This window comes from Nycticebus coucang, chromosome 2, assembly GCF_027406575.1.
Source record: "Nycticebus coucang isolate mNycCou1 chromosome 2, mNycCou1.pri, whole genome shotgun sequence".
Taxonomy (NCBI): domain Eukaryota; kingdom Metazoa; phylum Chordata; class Mammalia; order Primates; family Lorisidae; genus Nycticebus; species Nycticebus coucang.
The window spans coordinates 4,691,327-4,708,278 of NC_069781.1; the positions used below are offsets into that span (position 1 = coordinate 4,691,327).

Below are 16,952 nucleotides of genomic sequence, written 5' to 3' on the forward strand. Positions count from 1 at the left end.
TATCATTAAATATTCTTACTATATTCTCAATCCTCCTACCAGAATATTTCTCTTACTAGATAACTAGATAACTGATGATGTAAAAATTAAGTGTACTTAAAACTTTATTTCCAGACGCATAGTTTTCTTTTCTAATAGGAATAATGGATGTTTTAGCCTGCGTGGTAGTCTTTTGACTTAATATCTTGCTTTATATATCTGAATCTCAGCTTTTTGGCAAAGATCCATGATTTAATTTTAGATCAGGTGAGACGCTATGGCTAGTCAGAGCTGATTTGTTATCCACTGGATATTAAATGTCTTTAATTAGCCCAAAGTCATTTGAATTGGTATTTAAACTCTAGGCATGGATAAAGGTTTCTGTATCTTTTTGATTTGCTGTTCTTTAGATACTGCTGTGAAGTGAGCTGTTCAGTTGGCTTGTACCAACAAGTAATTTCTTCAGTTATTCTCTGCTGTAGTCCTTTGAAAAACATTGTTACTTTGCCTGTGGCTCAGTGAGTAGGGCGCTGGCCCCATATGCTGAGGGTGGCGGGTTCAAACCTAGCCCTGGCCAAACTGCAACAAAAGAATAGCCGGGCGTTGTGGCAGGCGCCTGTAGTCCCAGCTGCTCGGCAGGCTGAGGCAAGAGAATCACGTAAGCCCAAGAGTTAGAGTTTGCTGTGAGCTGTGTGACGCCACGGCACTCTATCGAGGGCGATAAAGTGAGACTCTGTCTTTACAAAAAAAAAAAAAGAAAAACATTGTTACTTGTCATCTCTGTAGTGTTTTATTTTTAATCGACTTAACAAAAAGTAAATAATCCTAGGATGTGGTTCAGTGAATGAACAGAGAGCAGAGTTCCCCTGTTCTGTGAGAAAGCAACTTGCACTTGGGAAACCCCAAGCCAAGTTTAAGCTCATCTCCCGGATGTGGGTGTGTTGTAAGTGGTCCTCACAGACTCATTTTGAGAGAGCTGATCTCAGCAATTTTCCTGTTAAGTCTGTTTTTAACATCCCCTCACGATCCTTAGGGACAGGGAAATGAGCGTGAGCGTGGCTGTCTGCTGTGTGCTTCCCACAGCATGTAGAGTCTCTTCACACACTGCAGTGCCGACCTTGGAGTCTACCTGATGGCGCTTTTGTTTGACCTTTCCTTCTGCAGATGGACTCCGACGTGGTCGTCCTCACAACGGGTGTCTTGGTGTTGATAACCTTGCTACCAATGATTCCACAGTCCGGGAAACAGCACCTTCTTGATTTCTTTGACATTTTTGGCCGCCTTTCATCTTGGTGCCTGAAGAAACCAGGTACAGATCTCCTTCTGTACCTGTCAGACCTTCTGAGGTGCATGTGTTATATTGATTGACAGGTTCTGTACTGTAAGGGATGGACATGTAGATTTTATAGCCAAAATGAGCGGTTCTTACTGAGCAGGTAAGGCAGTCCCTTGGGTGTATCCACTCAAGGCATGTAGCAGAAGCATGACTGTGGGGTGCCTTCCATATTCTGTCGGCTTAAAAGGGCTGGTGGTCAGAGAAATTGAGTGGTAGGATGTAAAACTTCCTCATCTTTGGTAGTGAACCTGGAAAACAGCTTCCCTCTGTATTGTAGCATTCAGGACTAAGAATGCAAACATCTGGTTCTGAGAACCTGTGCGCTGTGTCTGCTGGAGGAGGAGGGGAGTGCAGTGTCCTGACGAGTGTGCCCGTTTCGGACATGGCAGATTGTTCAATTGGCGGGCAGCATGAGCTCTAATCATATTTATCAATGTGATTTAGAAGCTACAACCACATGAAATTCAGAATCCTAGGTAATCATGAGATACTCATATCATGAGGACTAAAGCATGAGATATTCATACCAAAGTATAAAATATGGAAGCCCTATGAGACCGAGTGCTGTGGCTTCCTATATAGGATCAGATAACAGCACAAGCCTGTGTGGAACCTGCTTATTCAGTGGAATCTTCTTTGGGAGAAAGGAAAGGTTGGTCCAGTTTTTTAAAACTTAAAAATTAATTTTTTATTCCTGGTACCACTGTTACAATTTACAGGGCAATATACCTGATGTAATGAAAAGGAAAAGGTGGAAACTACAACAGATAGAAGACCTCGGGAATGTGTACCTGACTGACCCCGCGTTGCATTTACCCATTCCTGAGCTTTCTGCAAACCGTAGCTATGATAGTCCTGCTTAAGCTGCAACTCCCCTGACAAATCCTTGCTCTCTCTCCTGCTAAGAACTGTGGCCCTTTTCTGTGTTTTTAGAGTCTTTTATTAACTGTATCTACCACCTTCACCACTAGATCCCTCACCACTATCATAGGGACAGCCTGTGCGGCGTCCACCAAAATCACCCCCTTTCATGGGTCCATAATTTGGTTGCTGTTGTCCAGAGTCATTATAGTTCCCACCACTACCATCGGTACCACTGCCAAAATCGCCTTCTTCACTGTGACCATCCTGCCAGCCTCCATCTTGGTCTCCGTGTCCCTGTCCACTGTCACCATAGCCACCTCTACTAGCCGTAGTTGCTAACTAAACCTCTGCCACCATAGCCTCCTCTTTTATGAGAGTGTCAGCCATAGCCAAATTACCTCCACCCCCGCCAGAGCTCCTTGCATGACCTGTGAAGTTGCCAGATCCACCTCCACTAACTCTTTGTGATCTGGCAGCCGGTACCTTTTGTTTAGAAAGGGCCTTTTTCATTTCACAGTTACACCCATTAGGAGTGTGGTTTTACTGATTTTTCCAAGCAACAGCTGCATCTCCTATATCATGCTCTTCAAAAGCTGCCAAAGCAGATCCTCTCTTTTTTCCTCTCTGCCTGTCTTCTGTAACTTCTGTGGTTCCAGTTGTGCTGTACTTTTCAAAGTAGTCTCTCAACTTATATTCTTCTGTATCTTCTAAAATCACCAGCAGTCTTGCAGACATGGTGGCTCACGCCTGTAATCCTGGCACTCTGGGAGGCCGAGGCCAGTAGATTGCTTGATTTTTGGAGTTTGGGACCAGCCTGAGCAAGAGCAAGGCCCCGTCTCTAAAAAAAATAAATAAAAATTAAAAATAAAATCACCAGCTGTGTGAGTGTGGTGGCTCACACCTATAATCCTAGCACTCTGGGAAGCCAAGGCAGGAAGATTGCTTGAAATCAGGAGTTTGAGATTGGCCTGAACAAGATTAAGACTCTATCTCTACAAAAAAAGAAAAATATTAGCTGGGTGTCCCTATGGGCACCTGCATGTAGTCCCAGCTACTTGGGAAGCTGAGATAGGAGGATCGTTTGAGCCCAGAAGTTTGAAGTTGCAGTGAACTAGGATGATGCCACTGCACTCTAGCCAGGGATATAGAGCCAAACCCTACCGTTCATAAAAAAATAACGTAAGAGCCTTCTCGGGTCACACTCTGTAGATTAGGGTTTATCCAAAGGCTGTGGGGAGCCATTGGTGGTTTTTAAATAAGGATGTCTGGTGTGTTCAGATTTGCATTTTAGAAAACCACTCTGACTTACTGGCTTTGGAGCGAGGTGAAGTTTACATAAATAAAAAGTCTCAAGGCTGTAGTCAGCTATGATCATGCTGCTGCACTGTAGCCTGGGCAACAGAGCCAGACCTTGTCTCAAAAAAGGAAAAAGTCTTGCTGACAGCCAGTGTTTGTGTCTGTTTTACACACCTCAGTCTTGCTCAGTCTTTTGTCCAACTAAGAGGCGTCTCTCAATGGTTTCCTTTTTCAGGCCACGTGGCAGAGGTCTATCTCGTCCATCTCCATGCCAGTGTTTATGCGCTCTTTCACCGCCTGTACGGAATGTACCCTTGCAACTTTGTCTCCTTTCTGCGTTCTCACTACAGTATGAAAGAAAACCTGGAGACTTTTGAAGAAGTGGTCAAGGTAAATGAAAACCAGTTATTTGATGTATAGCGTACTATTTAGATATCTGCATTTATCCCTTTTGAATTATTAATAGATGGTAGGGAAATTTCGAAAAGAAATTCTGCTTTATCCCAAATCCCCCCTTATCCCCAGGCAACCACTGCTCTGCTTCCTAGATCTGTCTTTATAGATTTCCTTCTTCTGACATTCGTGTAAGTGAGGTCATATGTACCGTGCATCATCTTTTATGTATCTTCCCATCAATGTGATGCTTCCAAGATTCGTCTGTGCTGTAATAATGTGTCAGTACTTCATTCCCTTTGATTGTCAGATTATATTCTGCTGTTTATAAAATATACCCAAACATTCCGCCCTTTATAATCTGTCAACCCAAACTCTTCTAGCCAATGATGGAGCATGTGCGAATTCATCCGGAATTAGTGACTGGATCCAAGGACCATGAACTGGACCCTCGAAGGTATAGACACTACATTTCCTAGTGACAGAATTTTTTTTTTTTTTTTTTTTTTTGTAGAGACAGAGTCTCACTTTATCACCCTCGGTAGAGTGCCGTGGCGTCACACAGATCACAGCAACCTCCAACTCCTGGGCTTAGGCGAGTCTCTTGCCTCAGCCTCTCAAGCAGCTGAGACTACAGGCGCCTGCCACAATGCCCAGCTATTTTTTGGTTGCAGTTTGACTGGGGCCGGGTTTGAACCCGCCACCCTCGGTATATGGGACTGGCACCCTACCCACTGAGCCACAGGTGCCGCCCACCTAGTGACAGAATTGTAAAGGCTCCCTTGAGAGATTGAAAATGTGATCTAGGAGATGTCTCTGTTGAGATATTATTGGGGAATGTAGATGTTCTACTTAGAGAATCAGTCTGTTGGAAAGACTTATGCAGCTGAGTCCTCTGGGTGAGTCCGTAACGTCTTCCTCCCAGTTGGAGAGCTCATAGCCCATTGGGCAGAGCGGAGGAAGTGGCAGTGTAGGCTCCTGTTCCCCAGAGCTTCAGGAAGGCTCAGCCTTGGTGGTGCCAGTGCCTGTGTGAGGAAGGAGGTGGAGCGCTTGGCTGAAAACAAGTGGGTTGCGGAAATCCCTGCATTGAGTGCTGGGACTCCCTGCGGCCTCGTCTCCATCCTGCACAGCTGGGTGACTACCATCCTCATGGGGCCCTGCAGAAGTTCCCAGGTTTGTCCTCTGCAGAAACTGAACCTGTGAGGCTCCTGATTTAGGGACACCAGGTATGGTGCAGAGTGGCTCTGAAGGTGAGATGAGAGGGAGGGAATTAAAGGAATTTACAGACAGAACTGTGGGAGGCTGCACAACGTCCCTCTTCTTTTCTGTGGCTGGCATATATTCCCCAGTTAGGGGAAACCGACCCACAGACATTGAGTCTCTTCCCCTGGACGGCTAGCTCGTTGCCTGACTCCCCTGCTGTGGATTTCACCTCTGTGTGAAGCCTACCTCTGCCACGCAGAGCCTTAGTCAACTAAGGCAGCTTGTTGTGAGATACTTGTAGAGAAGTATAGGAATGTGTGTGTATAATTTAATAACACACAAACACATGTAGTTAGTACCTGACTTACCAGTCCCTGCTGAGAGTCCTCCTGTGGAGCCCTCTCTCTCCTATTCTCTGTCCCACCTCAGAGACCATTACTACTCCTGCTTTTTTATATTAATTGTTCTACCACAAGCTGAAGCAAAAGCCTGGCTGAGGAAAGGGCAGTCCTGTCACTGTGAGATGAAGGTTCCAGAGACTCGAGGAGGAACAGTGTGTCTGGGTCTTGGTCATGTGTCTCCTTCCTTGAGACTTTGCAGCCTCCTCTGGGAGGTCAGCGCACAGGTTGTTGGTGAAGCCTGGGAAGCACACGGCCTCCACTTGGGAGAGCACCTGGTGGGCCCTGTAGCGAGGGCCAGGTACTAGATGTGCTAGGGAAGCACACGGCCTCCACTTGGGAGAGCACCTGGTGGGCCCTGTAGCGAGGGCCAGGTACTAGATGTTCTAGGGAAGCACACGGTGTACACTTGGGAGAGCACCTGGCGGGCCCTGTAGCGAGGGCCAGGTACTAGATGTGCTAGGGAAGCACACGGCCTCCACTTGGGAGAGCACCTGGTGGGCCCTGTAGCGAGGGCCAGGTACTAGATGTTCTAGGGAAGCACACGGTGTACACTTGGGAGAGCACCTGGCGGGCCCTGTAGTGAGGGCCAGGTACTAGATGTGCTAGGGAAGCACACGGCCTCCACTTGGGAGAGCACCTGGTGGGCCCTGTAGCGAGGGCCAGGTACTAGATGTTCTAGGGAAGCACACGGTGTACACTTGGGAGAGCACCTGGCGGGCCCTGTAGCGAGGGCCAGGTACTGGACGCACTACTGAAGTACAGCAGACGGAGGAGACTGCCCTGTGCTGGCTACTTCCAGTTCTCAGGAATAGGTCACAGTAGAATCCTTCTGTGGGATGAAATGAATGTCATCAGCCATTCCTGTAGAGAAGGAAGAGCAGGTATCTAGGCCAGGGTCACCTGGCTCTGTTCCTTGCTTAAAAAGATAAAACAAGGCAGCAGGAACCTTGATGAAGGCCTGCAACTTGCCTGTCTCTTGGCAGGTCTGGTCTGATAGTGAACTGTTGTTATCTGTGCCTAGTACCCACCTGCTGCCTGTTCTCTCGGGGCTCCCCTTCGCCTCCCTCCTGTGCAGGAGCTCCCATTTCCTTCTTTCTCGGTTTGCTGCAACACCTCCTCGAGTAGCCTTTGGAGGAAGGATACAATTGGCACAGCATTTGGGCTGGATGTAGACTTTTAGGTTGGGAATCTGGCTCATGTAAGTAACCAAAGGCATTATTCCATGGCCACTTTGCTCCTAGCGTTGCTGTTGAAACCCAGTGACATTGATTTCTGATCCTCTGTATTTGCTGTATCTCTGTCAGAGCTGGTGGAATGTTCTCTTTGTTGTCATGCTGAAATTTCCCAGTGATGTGCCTTCGTGTGAGTCTGTTCTTTTTCAGTCTAGAAGCTCTTTAAATTCTAGAAAATACTCTTTGTTTCGTGCTTGATTTTCTTTGCTCCATTATCTCTGCCTTTGCTGCTAGAAATCTTAGTATAGTCACGTGCCACATGACTGCGTTTCCGTCAATGATGGATGGCATATACCACGGGGGTCCCAGGCATTCATAACACCATCTTTTTACTGTACCTCTTCTGCATCTGTGTACACAGGTACTGACCGTCGACAGTATAGTTGCCTGCAGGGTTCAGTAGAGCACCATGCTGTGTAGGTGTGTGGTCTGGGAGCAGTAGCCCAGGTCTGCAGTCGGCTGTGCCACTGGGTTTGTGTGAGCAGACTCTGCGATCTTCACACACTGAAATTGCCCAATAGTGTTACGTTTCCTGGGACACGTTCCTGTCGTTCAGCAGCACGTGGTTGTGTGTAGCTTAGACAGTCACATATTAGTTGCCCTTTCCTTGCATAACCTGTTTCTTCTAAGCTGCTTTCTTTTCTGTTTTGTTCTTTTTAAATCTTTGAGGCTTTCTGCAAAGATCTGGTAATCTCCTTAGGTTTTCATGAGGAGACTAAAAAAGCTTTCTTCACAGTGGTGTGACTTGTGTTCACTTTGAGATTTTCTGTACATTGATATGAGCATCTGTTGGAGATGTCACTTTTGTTTTCTTCTTGAGGCTGGTCAAACTTTTAAGAAGAGTCATCTGATCTCTAGGCTTGTTTGAGTCTGGTTGCCATTGGAGAAAAAAAAGCTGGTGTTAAGGGAGGGGATCTGTGGTCTTGGCTCACAATGCATATACTCACTTAATCCCTCTGTTTATTCATGTTCTCAACTATTTCTGGAATACCGTCCTTAGAAACTCCTTGTTTCACTCTCTCTAGAGGATAATCTAGATTTCTATTGTGAAAAGAGCTGTTGCCCGGGGCGTAGAGTAGGTAAAGGATCTGGGGGCCCTCCCTGCTCCTCTAGCAGTTTTCACCCTGTCTCCCATGTTTTATTTTATTTTATCTCCCAGGTTTTGCTGCCTGTATCTACCTGCTGCTCATCTCTAGGTCCGGAGGTACCTGCTGTTTTCAGTTCTTTAGCACTTTAAGGTTCCGTAGTGTAATCAGGTTGCTTGTTCACTTCCAAACAGCGGCAGCCGAGGACTCTGCTTTCTTGGATTTGCTGCATCAGTTACCACTTGCCTGTCTGCGTTTTGGTTTCAAAAACTTCTGGTGCTATTCTCTCTCTCCCCATTCTTCTCCTCCTTGTGTGTTTATATTTAAAAATAGGTGAACAGATCTTTAATATGGGCAGTGGGATTTCAGGGGGTCAAATAGTTGGGTGCATACATTCAACCAATGGTGTTAACTCCATTGGTTAACACCTCCCCAGTCAGCTTGCGGTACTGCACTCACCCTGGCTAGGCAGATCATCCGGCCTCTGATGAAAGTTTTAACATGAACAACACCAACATAGGAAGAGAAAAAGGAGCTAGAAGGAAACAATGACGATAGAACAAGAAAAACCATCTACAGTAGCTAAACAGATAAGGCATTTGTGCGTTCACAAAGTTTAGATGCCACAGAAAAGGAACATTTCAAGGTTAAGGAAAGAAGTCTTGGAAATTAAAAATGATAGCCAAAATAAACATTTCAGTAAAAGACCTGGAAGATTAAGTTAGGATATCTCAGAGAGCAGAACCAAAATGTTGAGATGAAAAAAAAAAAAACAAAACAAAACAAAATGTTGAGATGAGTAATATGAGAAGAGAAGAAATTTAGAATGATCAGTCCAGGAAGGCCAGCATCTAACCGAGAGTTTTGAACTGGGAGAAGCAGCTGGGTACAGTGGTGGCAGCTGTTTCTCAGTTACTTGGGAGGCTAAGGTGGGAAGATCGTTTGAAGCCAGCAGTTTGAGGGCAGCCTGGACAACATAGTGAGACCCTATCTCAAAAAAAGTAGAAGAGTGGGGAGGAGAAGACTTTGGCAGAAGATAAAATTGCAAAATTAGATAACAAATTTTCTATAATTGAAGGACATAAGTTTCCAGATTGAAGGGGATTATGTAACTGAGGTTGCAGTGAGCTGTGATGATGCTACAGCACTCTAGCCTAGGCCATAGAGCAAGACCCTGTCTCAATAATAATAATAACTTTATATGGCATAATTTACATGCATAAAATGAATTGATTTTGTTAAGTTTTGACAAAAGTCACAATAATGTTGATGAACAGTTCCATTGTCCCAAAAAGTTTCATCACTCCCTTTGTGGTCAGTTTCCTCCCCCAGTTCCTAGTAACCATTGACCTGCTGAAAATAGCTTTTTCATGGTTTGTGTAATAGTGTTTCTTCAATAGAATATATCCCTTTGGTTCAACTTCAGGTTATTCTTTGTACATCTTGGTGTGTGTGGAAGTGGAACTGTAGACAACATAACAGGAAACTTTAACAATTTTTTTTTTTTTGAGTCAGGACTCTTCCTCCTTTGCCCTGGGTAGAGTGCTGTGGTATCACTTAGCTCACAGCAACCCCAGCTCTTGGGCTTCAGTAGTCCTCTTGCCTTCGTCTCACAAGTAGCTGGGACAACAGGCGTGTACCTCAGCGCCCAACTAGTGTTTTCTATTTTTTTTTTTTTTTTAGTGTTTTCTATTTTTAGTAGAGATGGGGTCTTGCTCTTGCTCATGTTGGTCAAGACAATTTTTAAAATATCTTCACAGGCTCTCTCTGGTTTATCTTTCTGGACTAGGGGTGGATTTGAAGCCTGAGGCTTTGACAGAACGCTGTCAGGCATCCTCAGGTCTTAGCTGCTTGGTGGTTTCCAGGCCTCCCCATCCTCTGATTCCCTCTGTCCCGGGGGAGAGTGTCTTCAGGTGACTTTTCTGCATAGTTTATGTGTCATTTTTAGGCTATGCCTAGTCCTTTCTCGTTTAAATTTTTGTTTCCAATTAGCTTCTGTTAATGTGATGCAAGCATTTTACAAGGGGAGAGTGTGGGTTTGTAAAATTCATGGGTTTGCTGCTTCACACTTTGCTGGTGTGGCTGTGCCTTGGTCTGTGCTGTTGTAGGCCCACAGCTGGCACTGGGCGGGCACTCTCACGTGTTCTGGTGCTTCGATTGAGGAGATTGCTGCTTGTATTTCTTCCTTTCATTGTCTTTTACAGGTGGAAGAGATTAGAAACTCATGATGTCGTAATAGAGTGTGCCAAAATCTCTCTGGACCCTACAGAAGCCTCATGTGAAGATGGCTATTCTGTGTCGCACCAAATCTCAGCCTCCTTTCCTCCTCGTTCAGCTGATGTCACCGCCAGCCCTTATGTTGACACACAGAATAGCTATGGTAAAAAGTGACTTTGGTACTTATCTGCTTTACAATTTTGTCTCTGGAAAACATAGTTTATCTTTGTTGATGTTATTTTTCTTAGAGTAAGACTTGATTCGATTACTAAGAACCCTTCCCTAATATTTAAAATTTGAATTTGACTCCATTATCTCTTAATTAATTTTTCCTTCAAGTTTAATTTGATCTCCTACCTGATAGTATGCCAACAGATTTAGCAATGTGTCTTTAACACTGAACAAAGAAAATGGGTTTTTAAGCATTTGACATCTAGGCCCTACCTCATAAGGGAACCTTTCTACTCTCTCACTTGGGTGAGACTGTCTGAGCTGCAGCAGTGACACAGTTTGAATGAGTGTGGACAGTATAGAACTGGATTTGTGTAGAAATCTAGACTGAAGCTGTCTTCCATATTGTGCTTTTTTACATTATTCTGGGGCTTAACTAGACATCAAATGTTACTGAACTTTATGTCCAAGAAGCATTTAAAGAAACTTTTATTTATTGATTGATTTATTTATTTATTTTTGAGACAGATTCTCAATTTGTCATCCTTGGTAGAGTGCTGTGGCATCATAGCTCACAGCAACCTCAAACTCTTGGGCTCAAATGATTCTCTTGTCCCAGCCTCCTGAGTAGCTAGGACTACAGGCATCCACCACAATGCCCGGCTGTTTTTTAGAGACGGGGGTGAGGGGTATCTTGTTCTGGCTCAGGCTGGTCTCGAACCTGTGAGCTCAGGCAATCCACCAGCCTCGACCTCCCAGAGTGCTAGGATGACAGGCATGAGCCACCGCACCCGGCCTAAAGAAACTTTTAAATGTTAGTTTGTTCCCAAGGATGTCAAGAAGTCCCTCAGATTTTTAAATATAGAAGGTCAAACGTTATCAAATGATCTAGAGGACCATACATTTTTGTCAGATTAATCTAAAATCACTCATTAATGCCTCCTGTTCTTCCCTCTTGTTCTAGGGAGTGTTACTTCCACCCCTTACCCTACTTCTCGGCTGACGTTAAACGCGCCAGGGCAGCTACCTCAGACTCTGAGTTCCCCATCGACACGGCTGACAACTGAGCCGCCACAAGTATGGTGTTCAGCATTGTGCCCGCTCTCCCCTTTGCTTTCTGGTGGAGCTGACCTTTTGGGTCAAGTACATGGTTGGGAAAACTTCACACTGCTTGTTTCAAGAGTCACTTTTAAGAACCCATGATATTTGTGAGGAAAGTCACTATTGTCTGGAATTCATCTTGAAGTCTTGACTTAAAAAAATGCAAGTTGTCTCTTGATAAAACTTTAGTAAGATGCCTTTTTCAAGACGACAATGCTAAACTTAAACTGAGCGTTGACCAGGAAGGAACATGAGCCTTGTAGAGGACTTAGTGTCCATTTGCCGTTGCTGATGCGCTTCCTTCACTCCCCAGGCTACTCTGTGGAGCCCATCTCTGGTTTGTGGTATGACCACTCCTCCAACTTCCCCTGGAAACGTCCCTGCTGACTTGTCACACCCTTACAGCAAAGTCTTTGGTACACCCGGTATGTATATTTATTTGGTTGGGGTCTGCCTTTTGTGATAGAAGGAGCGGTCTCTTAGATCTAATAGTGAGTTTGGGGAACACTTGCAGTTGGGAATCTGTTCTTGACATTTTAACCTTCTGGGACTTGCAGAAGGTTTAAGTAAATCTAAAGAAAAAAGACTGATCTAGATTCCCAGAACGTTAGCTCTAGCAGCTTTATATGTAGTAATTTAGGCTCAAAAAAATCGGCAGTTTTGGTATAGTCAGGGTTAATGTTAGTATATTTCTGTCCTTGTCTCTGAGCAGGTGGAAAAGGAACTCCACTGGGAACCCCTGCCACCTCTCCTCCTCCAGTCCCACTCTGCCATTCGGAGGACAATGTGCACATTTCACACTCTCGGCCCACAGCCATGCCCCCTCGGAAGGTGAGTGCAGGCTGGGCTGCTGCCCTCTGTCCAGCACGGTGACTTGCCTCACGCCTATTATCAGGAAGCCTAATTAGAGCAAATAGATAGAATTCTGACCAAAACTCAATGGATTTCTATCAAAATAATTGAAAATAGACTAACCAGCAGCTTTCAAGTGTGATCTGCTGACCCCTGGGGTCCGAAAACCCTTTTTAGGAATACAGCTGTTGAGGCCACTCTCACAGTAGCACTGCGCGATTGTTTGCTGTCCCACGTGACTGGGATTTGGGCCGCTGGTACAAAGGCAATGGTAAAGGCTGCACCTTAGCCTGAGTCCGTGCAGGCCCTGACCGAGCAGTCCTCGTAGGCACTGCATTCTTCCTAGACATCGTCTTTCAGTTTTACAGATAGAAAAAAAAAAATTAAAAACTTACAAGTGTTCTTCATTTAAGCAGTGAGAATTATTGATAAATCTTGACCCTTAACAACATGTATATTTAATAATCTTATTGACAAAATAGGAAATATGCGGAAAACACACTTGTTCCATGCTGTAGCGTCATGGTGACCTCAGGCATTATTTGAATTGATACCTGAACTAGCTTTTTTTTCTTTTTATAGAGTACCAGTTTTCTTTGAAAGAACACATGGCTTATAAACTGATTATTCAGGCAGATTCTTGAATGATGAATTCAGTCTGTCACTCAAGGTGAACAACTGACAGTGTTTGTTTCCAATGATAAAATTCAACTTTCAGGAGAAAATTGGGATACTGGAGAACTAGTGTCTATCCCTATGATGAGGCTGAAAAGTCTTAGGAAGCTTGGTTAGTCATTTGAGTTTTTGTTACTCTATAATCAAAATTTTAGCATTTGGAAGATCTGAGTAACTTGGTGAAACACTGTTTTCTGTATGTCCACTGTTTGATGTTATAGAAACGTGTATAGGTAAAAAGTACATTCCAAGTATAAGGTAGATCAGTGGATTTTAACACAGTATAAAATAGCCGAGTATTATGGCAAGTGCATGTGGTCCCAGCTACTCGAGAGGCTGAGGCAAGAGACTCGCCTAAGCCCAGGAGTTGGAGGTTGCTGTGAGCTGTGACGCCATGGCACTCTACCAAGGGCGACAAAGTGAAACTGTCTCTACCAAAAAAAAAATTAATTGGTAAGGTTTTTAAGGAACTACCACTAGTCAAGTTTTGATATAGTATCAAAGGTGATTGATTATCCCCAATTATTTGAAAAATCCATTTACATGTATTTTCTTATTGCAATAACATTGTCTGTAGGGCCCCAGATTTTCTTTAGAAACTTCAACAAAAATAACACGTAATAACAGATTGAATAAAGAGTAAGTGTGAGAATTCAGCTGTCTTTCATTAAGCCAGATGTTAGAAGATTACAGAGGTCTAAAACAGTTCCACTCTTCTCACTAAATTTATTTTTTTTATTTATTTATTTTTTGTACAGACAGAGTCTCACTTTATGGCCCTCGGTAGAGTGCCATGGCCTCACACAACTCACAGCAACCTCCAACTCATAGGCTTAAGCGATTCTCTTGCCTCAGCCTCCCAAGTAGCTGGGACTACAGGCACCCACCACAACGCCTGGCTATTTTTTGGTTGCAGTTTGGCCGGGGCCGGGTTTGAACCCACCACCCTCAGTACATGGGGCCGGTGCCTTACCAACTGAGCCACAGGCGCCGCCCTAAATTTATTTTTGTTTTGGAAAATATTACTTTTCATAAAAATGTTATTTACATTGACATGTTATAGGTTTGTTACCCCGTTTCCCCGAAAATAAGTCAGTGTTTTATTTTAAGGTGTGCTCCCAAAGATGCGCTAAGTCTTATTTTCAGGGGACGTCTTATCTTTCCTGTAAGTAGGTCTTATTTTCAGAGAATGTCTTATTTTTGGGGAAACGGGGTATTTATAAAAGAATTAATTTTTAAAAAATTTTTCAATTTTAATTTCTTTCTTTTTTGTTTTTTTTCTTTTGCAACAGAGTCTCACTCAGTCACCCTCCATAGAGTGCTGTGCTGTCATAGCTCACAGCAACCTCAAACTCTTGAGCTTAAGCGATTCTCTTGCCTCAGCCTCCTGGGTAGCTGGGACTATAGGTACCCATCACAATGCCCTGCTATTTTTAGAGACAGGGTCTCGCTCTTGCTTAGGCTGGTCTTGAACCCTTGAGCTCAGGGCAATCCACCTGCCTTGGCCTCCCAAGTGCTGGGATTTACAGGCATGAGCCACTGTGCCCCTCCCCCCAATTTTAATTTCTAATACAGTAATGACAGGTATATAACCACATAAACAAAAGCTCTTGTGATTCTCAGTTATTTTAAGACTTCAAAGAACTCATCCCTAAACCAAACAGATTGAGAATCACTGGACTAACCTTTAAATTATTTACAATATAGGTCCCTTGAGCTCAATCTGAGCAAGAGCAAGACCCTATCTCTACTAAAAATAGACTGAGGTAGGAATGATTGCTCAAGCCCAGGAGTTCGAGGTTGCTGGGAGCTCTGATGATGCCATTAAATAATTTACAGTATACTGGAGAATATGTACAAAAATTTTTGCCTTGTTATATTTGGCCTAATAAATGGTACTTATCTTTTCAGGAAGAGAGAACAGATTCTGCAAGGCCATGTTTACACAGACAACACCATCTTCCGAATGACAGAGGATTAGGTAAAATCTCTGGGTCCTGACAGGTCTTGCTTGTCTCTTCTGGGTTATATGTATTTAAAAATGAAGTTGAGTGAAAACAAGAAAATTCTGTAATACCACAAAACCCTGAAGTCCAGACATAATAAAACAAGTAGTGAATTCTAAAAGCCAGCCACATAACATCAAAAAACTATTTTTACATTATTGCAGCGAGGTATTTTGAGCTGGTCAAACTATGTGATTTTGTCTGTTCTTGGAAACATTAAGAGCTGAGAATTTTGTTTTCTATGGGATCCTATTTGCTTCCTTTAATTACATTACCTGTTACATCCCAGCCTTTTGTAGAAGCCCAAGGAGGTGAACATTCCCAGCCCTCTCTATTCAGCAGGGAGAATTATTACAGACATGCTCTGTCACCATGTAAGAACTTTCATGCTTACAGGGATTACGTTGTATTTCTTTGACTTTAGTTGTCTTTGTTTCTTTTTAGAAGAGCCACTTAGCAGCAAAGGTTCTGTCCCTCTGAGTGACCTTCCAGGGTTTCTAGGTGACCTGGCCTTTGAAGAAGACAGTATTGAGAAAGATAAAGAAGAAGGTAATGGAGTTGGGGGAGATGATGAAACTGGGCCTTCCTTTTGCTGTAGAATTGAGATTTCCTGTCACTGCTCACAGGCTTGCTTGCCTTCTCTTCTTTTGGGGGAGAAAGATGGGTGTTTTAGCACAGGACCTGTGTCAGGTAAAGGGCTGCCACTTTAATCCACCCTCTGGGTGGCATGGCAGTGTGCCACCCAAACTGCCTGGCCTTCCCCAGATCGAGAGTTTATTGGGCTTTCTCTTGTTTCCCTTCTTTCTTTTAGCTGCAATATCTAAAGAACTTTCTGAGATCACTACACCAGAAGCCGAGCCTGTGGTTCCTCGAGGAGGCTTTGATTCTCCCTTCTACCGAGACCTGGGTTCTCAGCGGAAGACTCATTCAGCAGCCTCCAGTGCTCAGGGCACTGGCGTGAACCCTGAGCCTTTGCACTCCTCCCTGGACAAGCTTGGGCCTGACACACCAAAGCAAGCCTTTACCCCTATAGACCTCCCCTGTGGCAGAGCTGACGAAAGCCCTGCTGGGGTCAGGGAATGCCAGACTTCTTTGGAGACCAATATCTTCACTCCCAGCCCTTGTAAAATTCCACCTCAGAAGGGAATGGGCTTTGGAAGTAGGCAGCCTCCCCCTTATGATCATCTTTTTGAGGTGGCATTGCCAAAAACTGCCCATCATTTTATCAGCAAGAAGACTGAGGAACTGCTAAGGAAAGCAAAAGGAAACACAGAGGAAGGCTTCATCCCCACTACCTCCCCGTTGGAAGTACTGGACAGACTGATAGAGCAGGGAGCAGATGCACACGGCAAGGAACTCAGCAAGTAAGGGGCTCAGAGGTTCCATTTCATTATAAAATACAGAAAGTGTGGAGTGGGGATGAGGCTCATTCTTCATGCTGTCACCCAGAGGCGCCAGGTTCTCTTCTGTTGTGTCAGATTTCCTTCTGGTCCATTGCCTTATTGTCATGTGACTGTGTGTGTCCTCTGCCCATGCACAGTACATGGAGATGGTTCCTTAGTGGTCCATTTCACATGAGTCTTTTTATAATACAGGCTGTTCTGTGAGGACGCTCAAGTGTTTTCCGTGTTGCTCTGAACACTGTGGGCTAAAAATAAGGTGATGGTATTTCAGAGAATATAATACTTATCACAGTATCTCCGTGTCTGGTTACAGATGTTATTATTATTTGGTATCTTTGTTCATTAGGTGGAAGATAAAATCATCAGCATTTTATGCAAGTCAAGGTGGTGTGACAGTCCCCACCTTCTGTGGCCCTTACCAGAGGATGTCCAGGGACGGGGCAAGGGAGTAGCTAGTCCAGAGTTTGAATCCTCTGCCATTTTAAAACGGCTGCTTGGGGAGTATTAATTTTTATTTTTCATGTGTGTAATATCCAAAGGTAGAATTTGACAGGGATTGTAATTTGACTTACATAAACTTCCTTTTTAGAAAGCGAGAGTTGGTATAGACTCAGATAAATTACCTACATTTTTCTTAAACTTAGTAATAGCTCAATAAAGGGCTACTTCCTCTAGATCTTCACAGAGGGTTGAGAGCAGCTTGCAGTGTGTTATACGCCTCTCTTTCTTTGGGGAGCT

The 16,952-nt window shown here is 44.2% G+C and overlaps 1 protein-coding gene across 5 annotated transcripts in view; it reads left to right on the top strand.

Moving 5' to 3' along the window:
- Nucleotides 1-16,952, top strand: part of TSC1 (TSC complex subunit 1) — a 51,378-nt gene that overhangs the window by 20,826 nt on the left and 13,600 nt on the right. For all 5 annotated transcript variants that reach the window (XM_053559021.1, XM_053559044.1, XM_053559012.1 and 2 more), the window contains exons 6-15: nt 1,144-1,288; nt 3,711-3,865; nt 4,252-4,325; nt 9,994-10,169; nt 11,142-11,254; nt 11,592-11,703; nt 11,991-12,109; nt 14,717-14,786; nt 15,256-15,360; nt 15,623-16,175. In XM_053559021.1, coding sequence (XP_053414996.1) covers nt 1,144-1,288; nt 3,711-3,865; nt 4,252-4,325; nt 9,994-10,169; nt 11,142-11,254; nt 11,592-11,703; nt 11,991-12,109; nt 14,717-14,786; nt 15,256-15,360; nt 15,623-16,175 — 1,622 coding nt within the window. The remainder of the gene's footprint in view (nt 1-1,143; nt 1,289-3,710; nt 3,866-4,251; nt 4,326-9,993; nt 10,170-11,141; nt 11,255-11,591; nt 11,704-11,990; nt 12,110-14,716; nt 14,787-15,255; nt 15,361-15,622; nt 16,176-16,952) is intronic.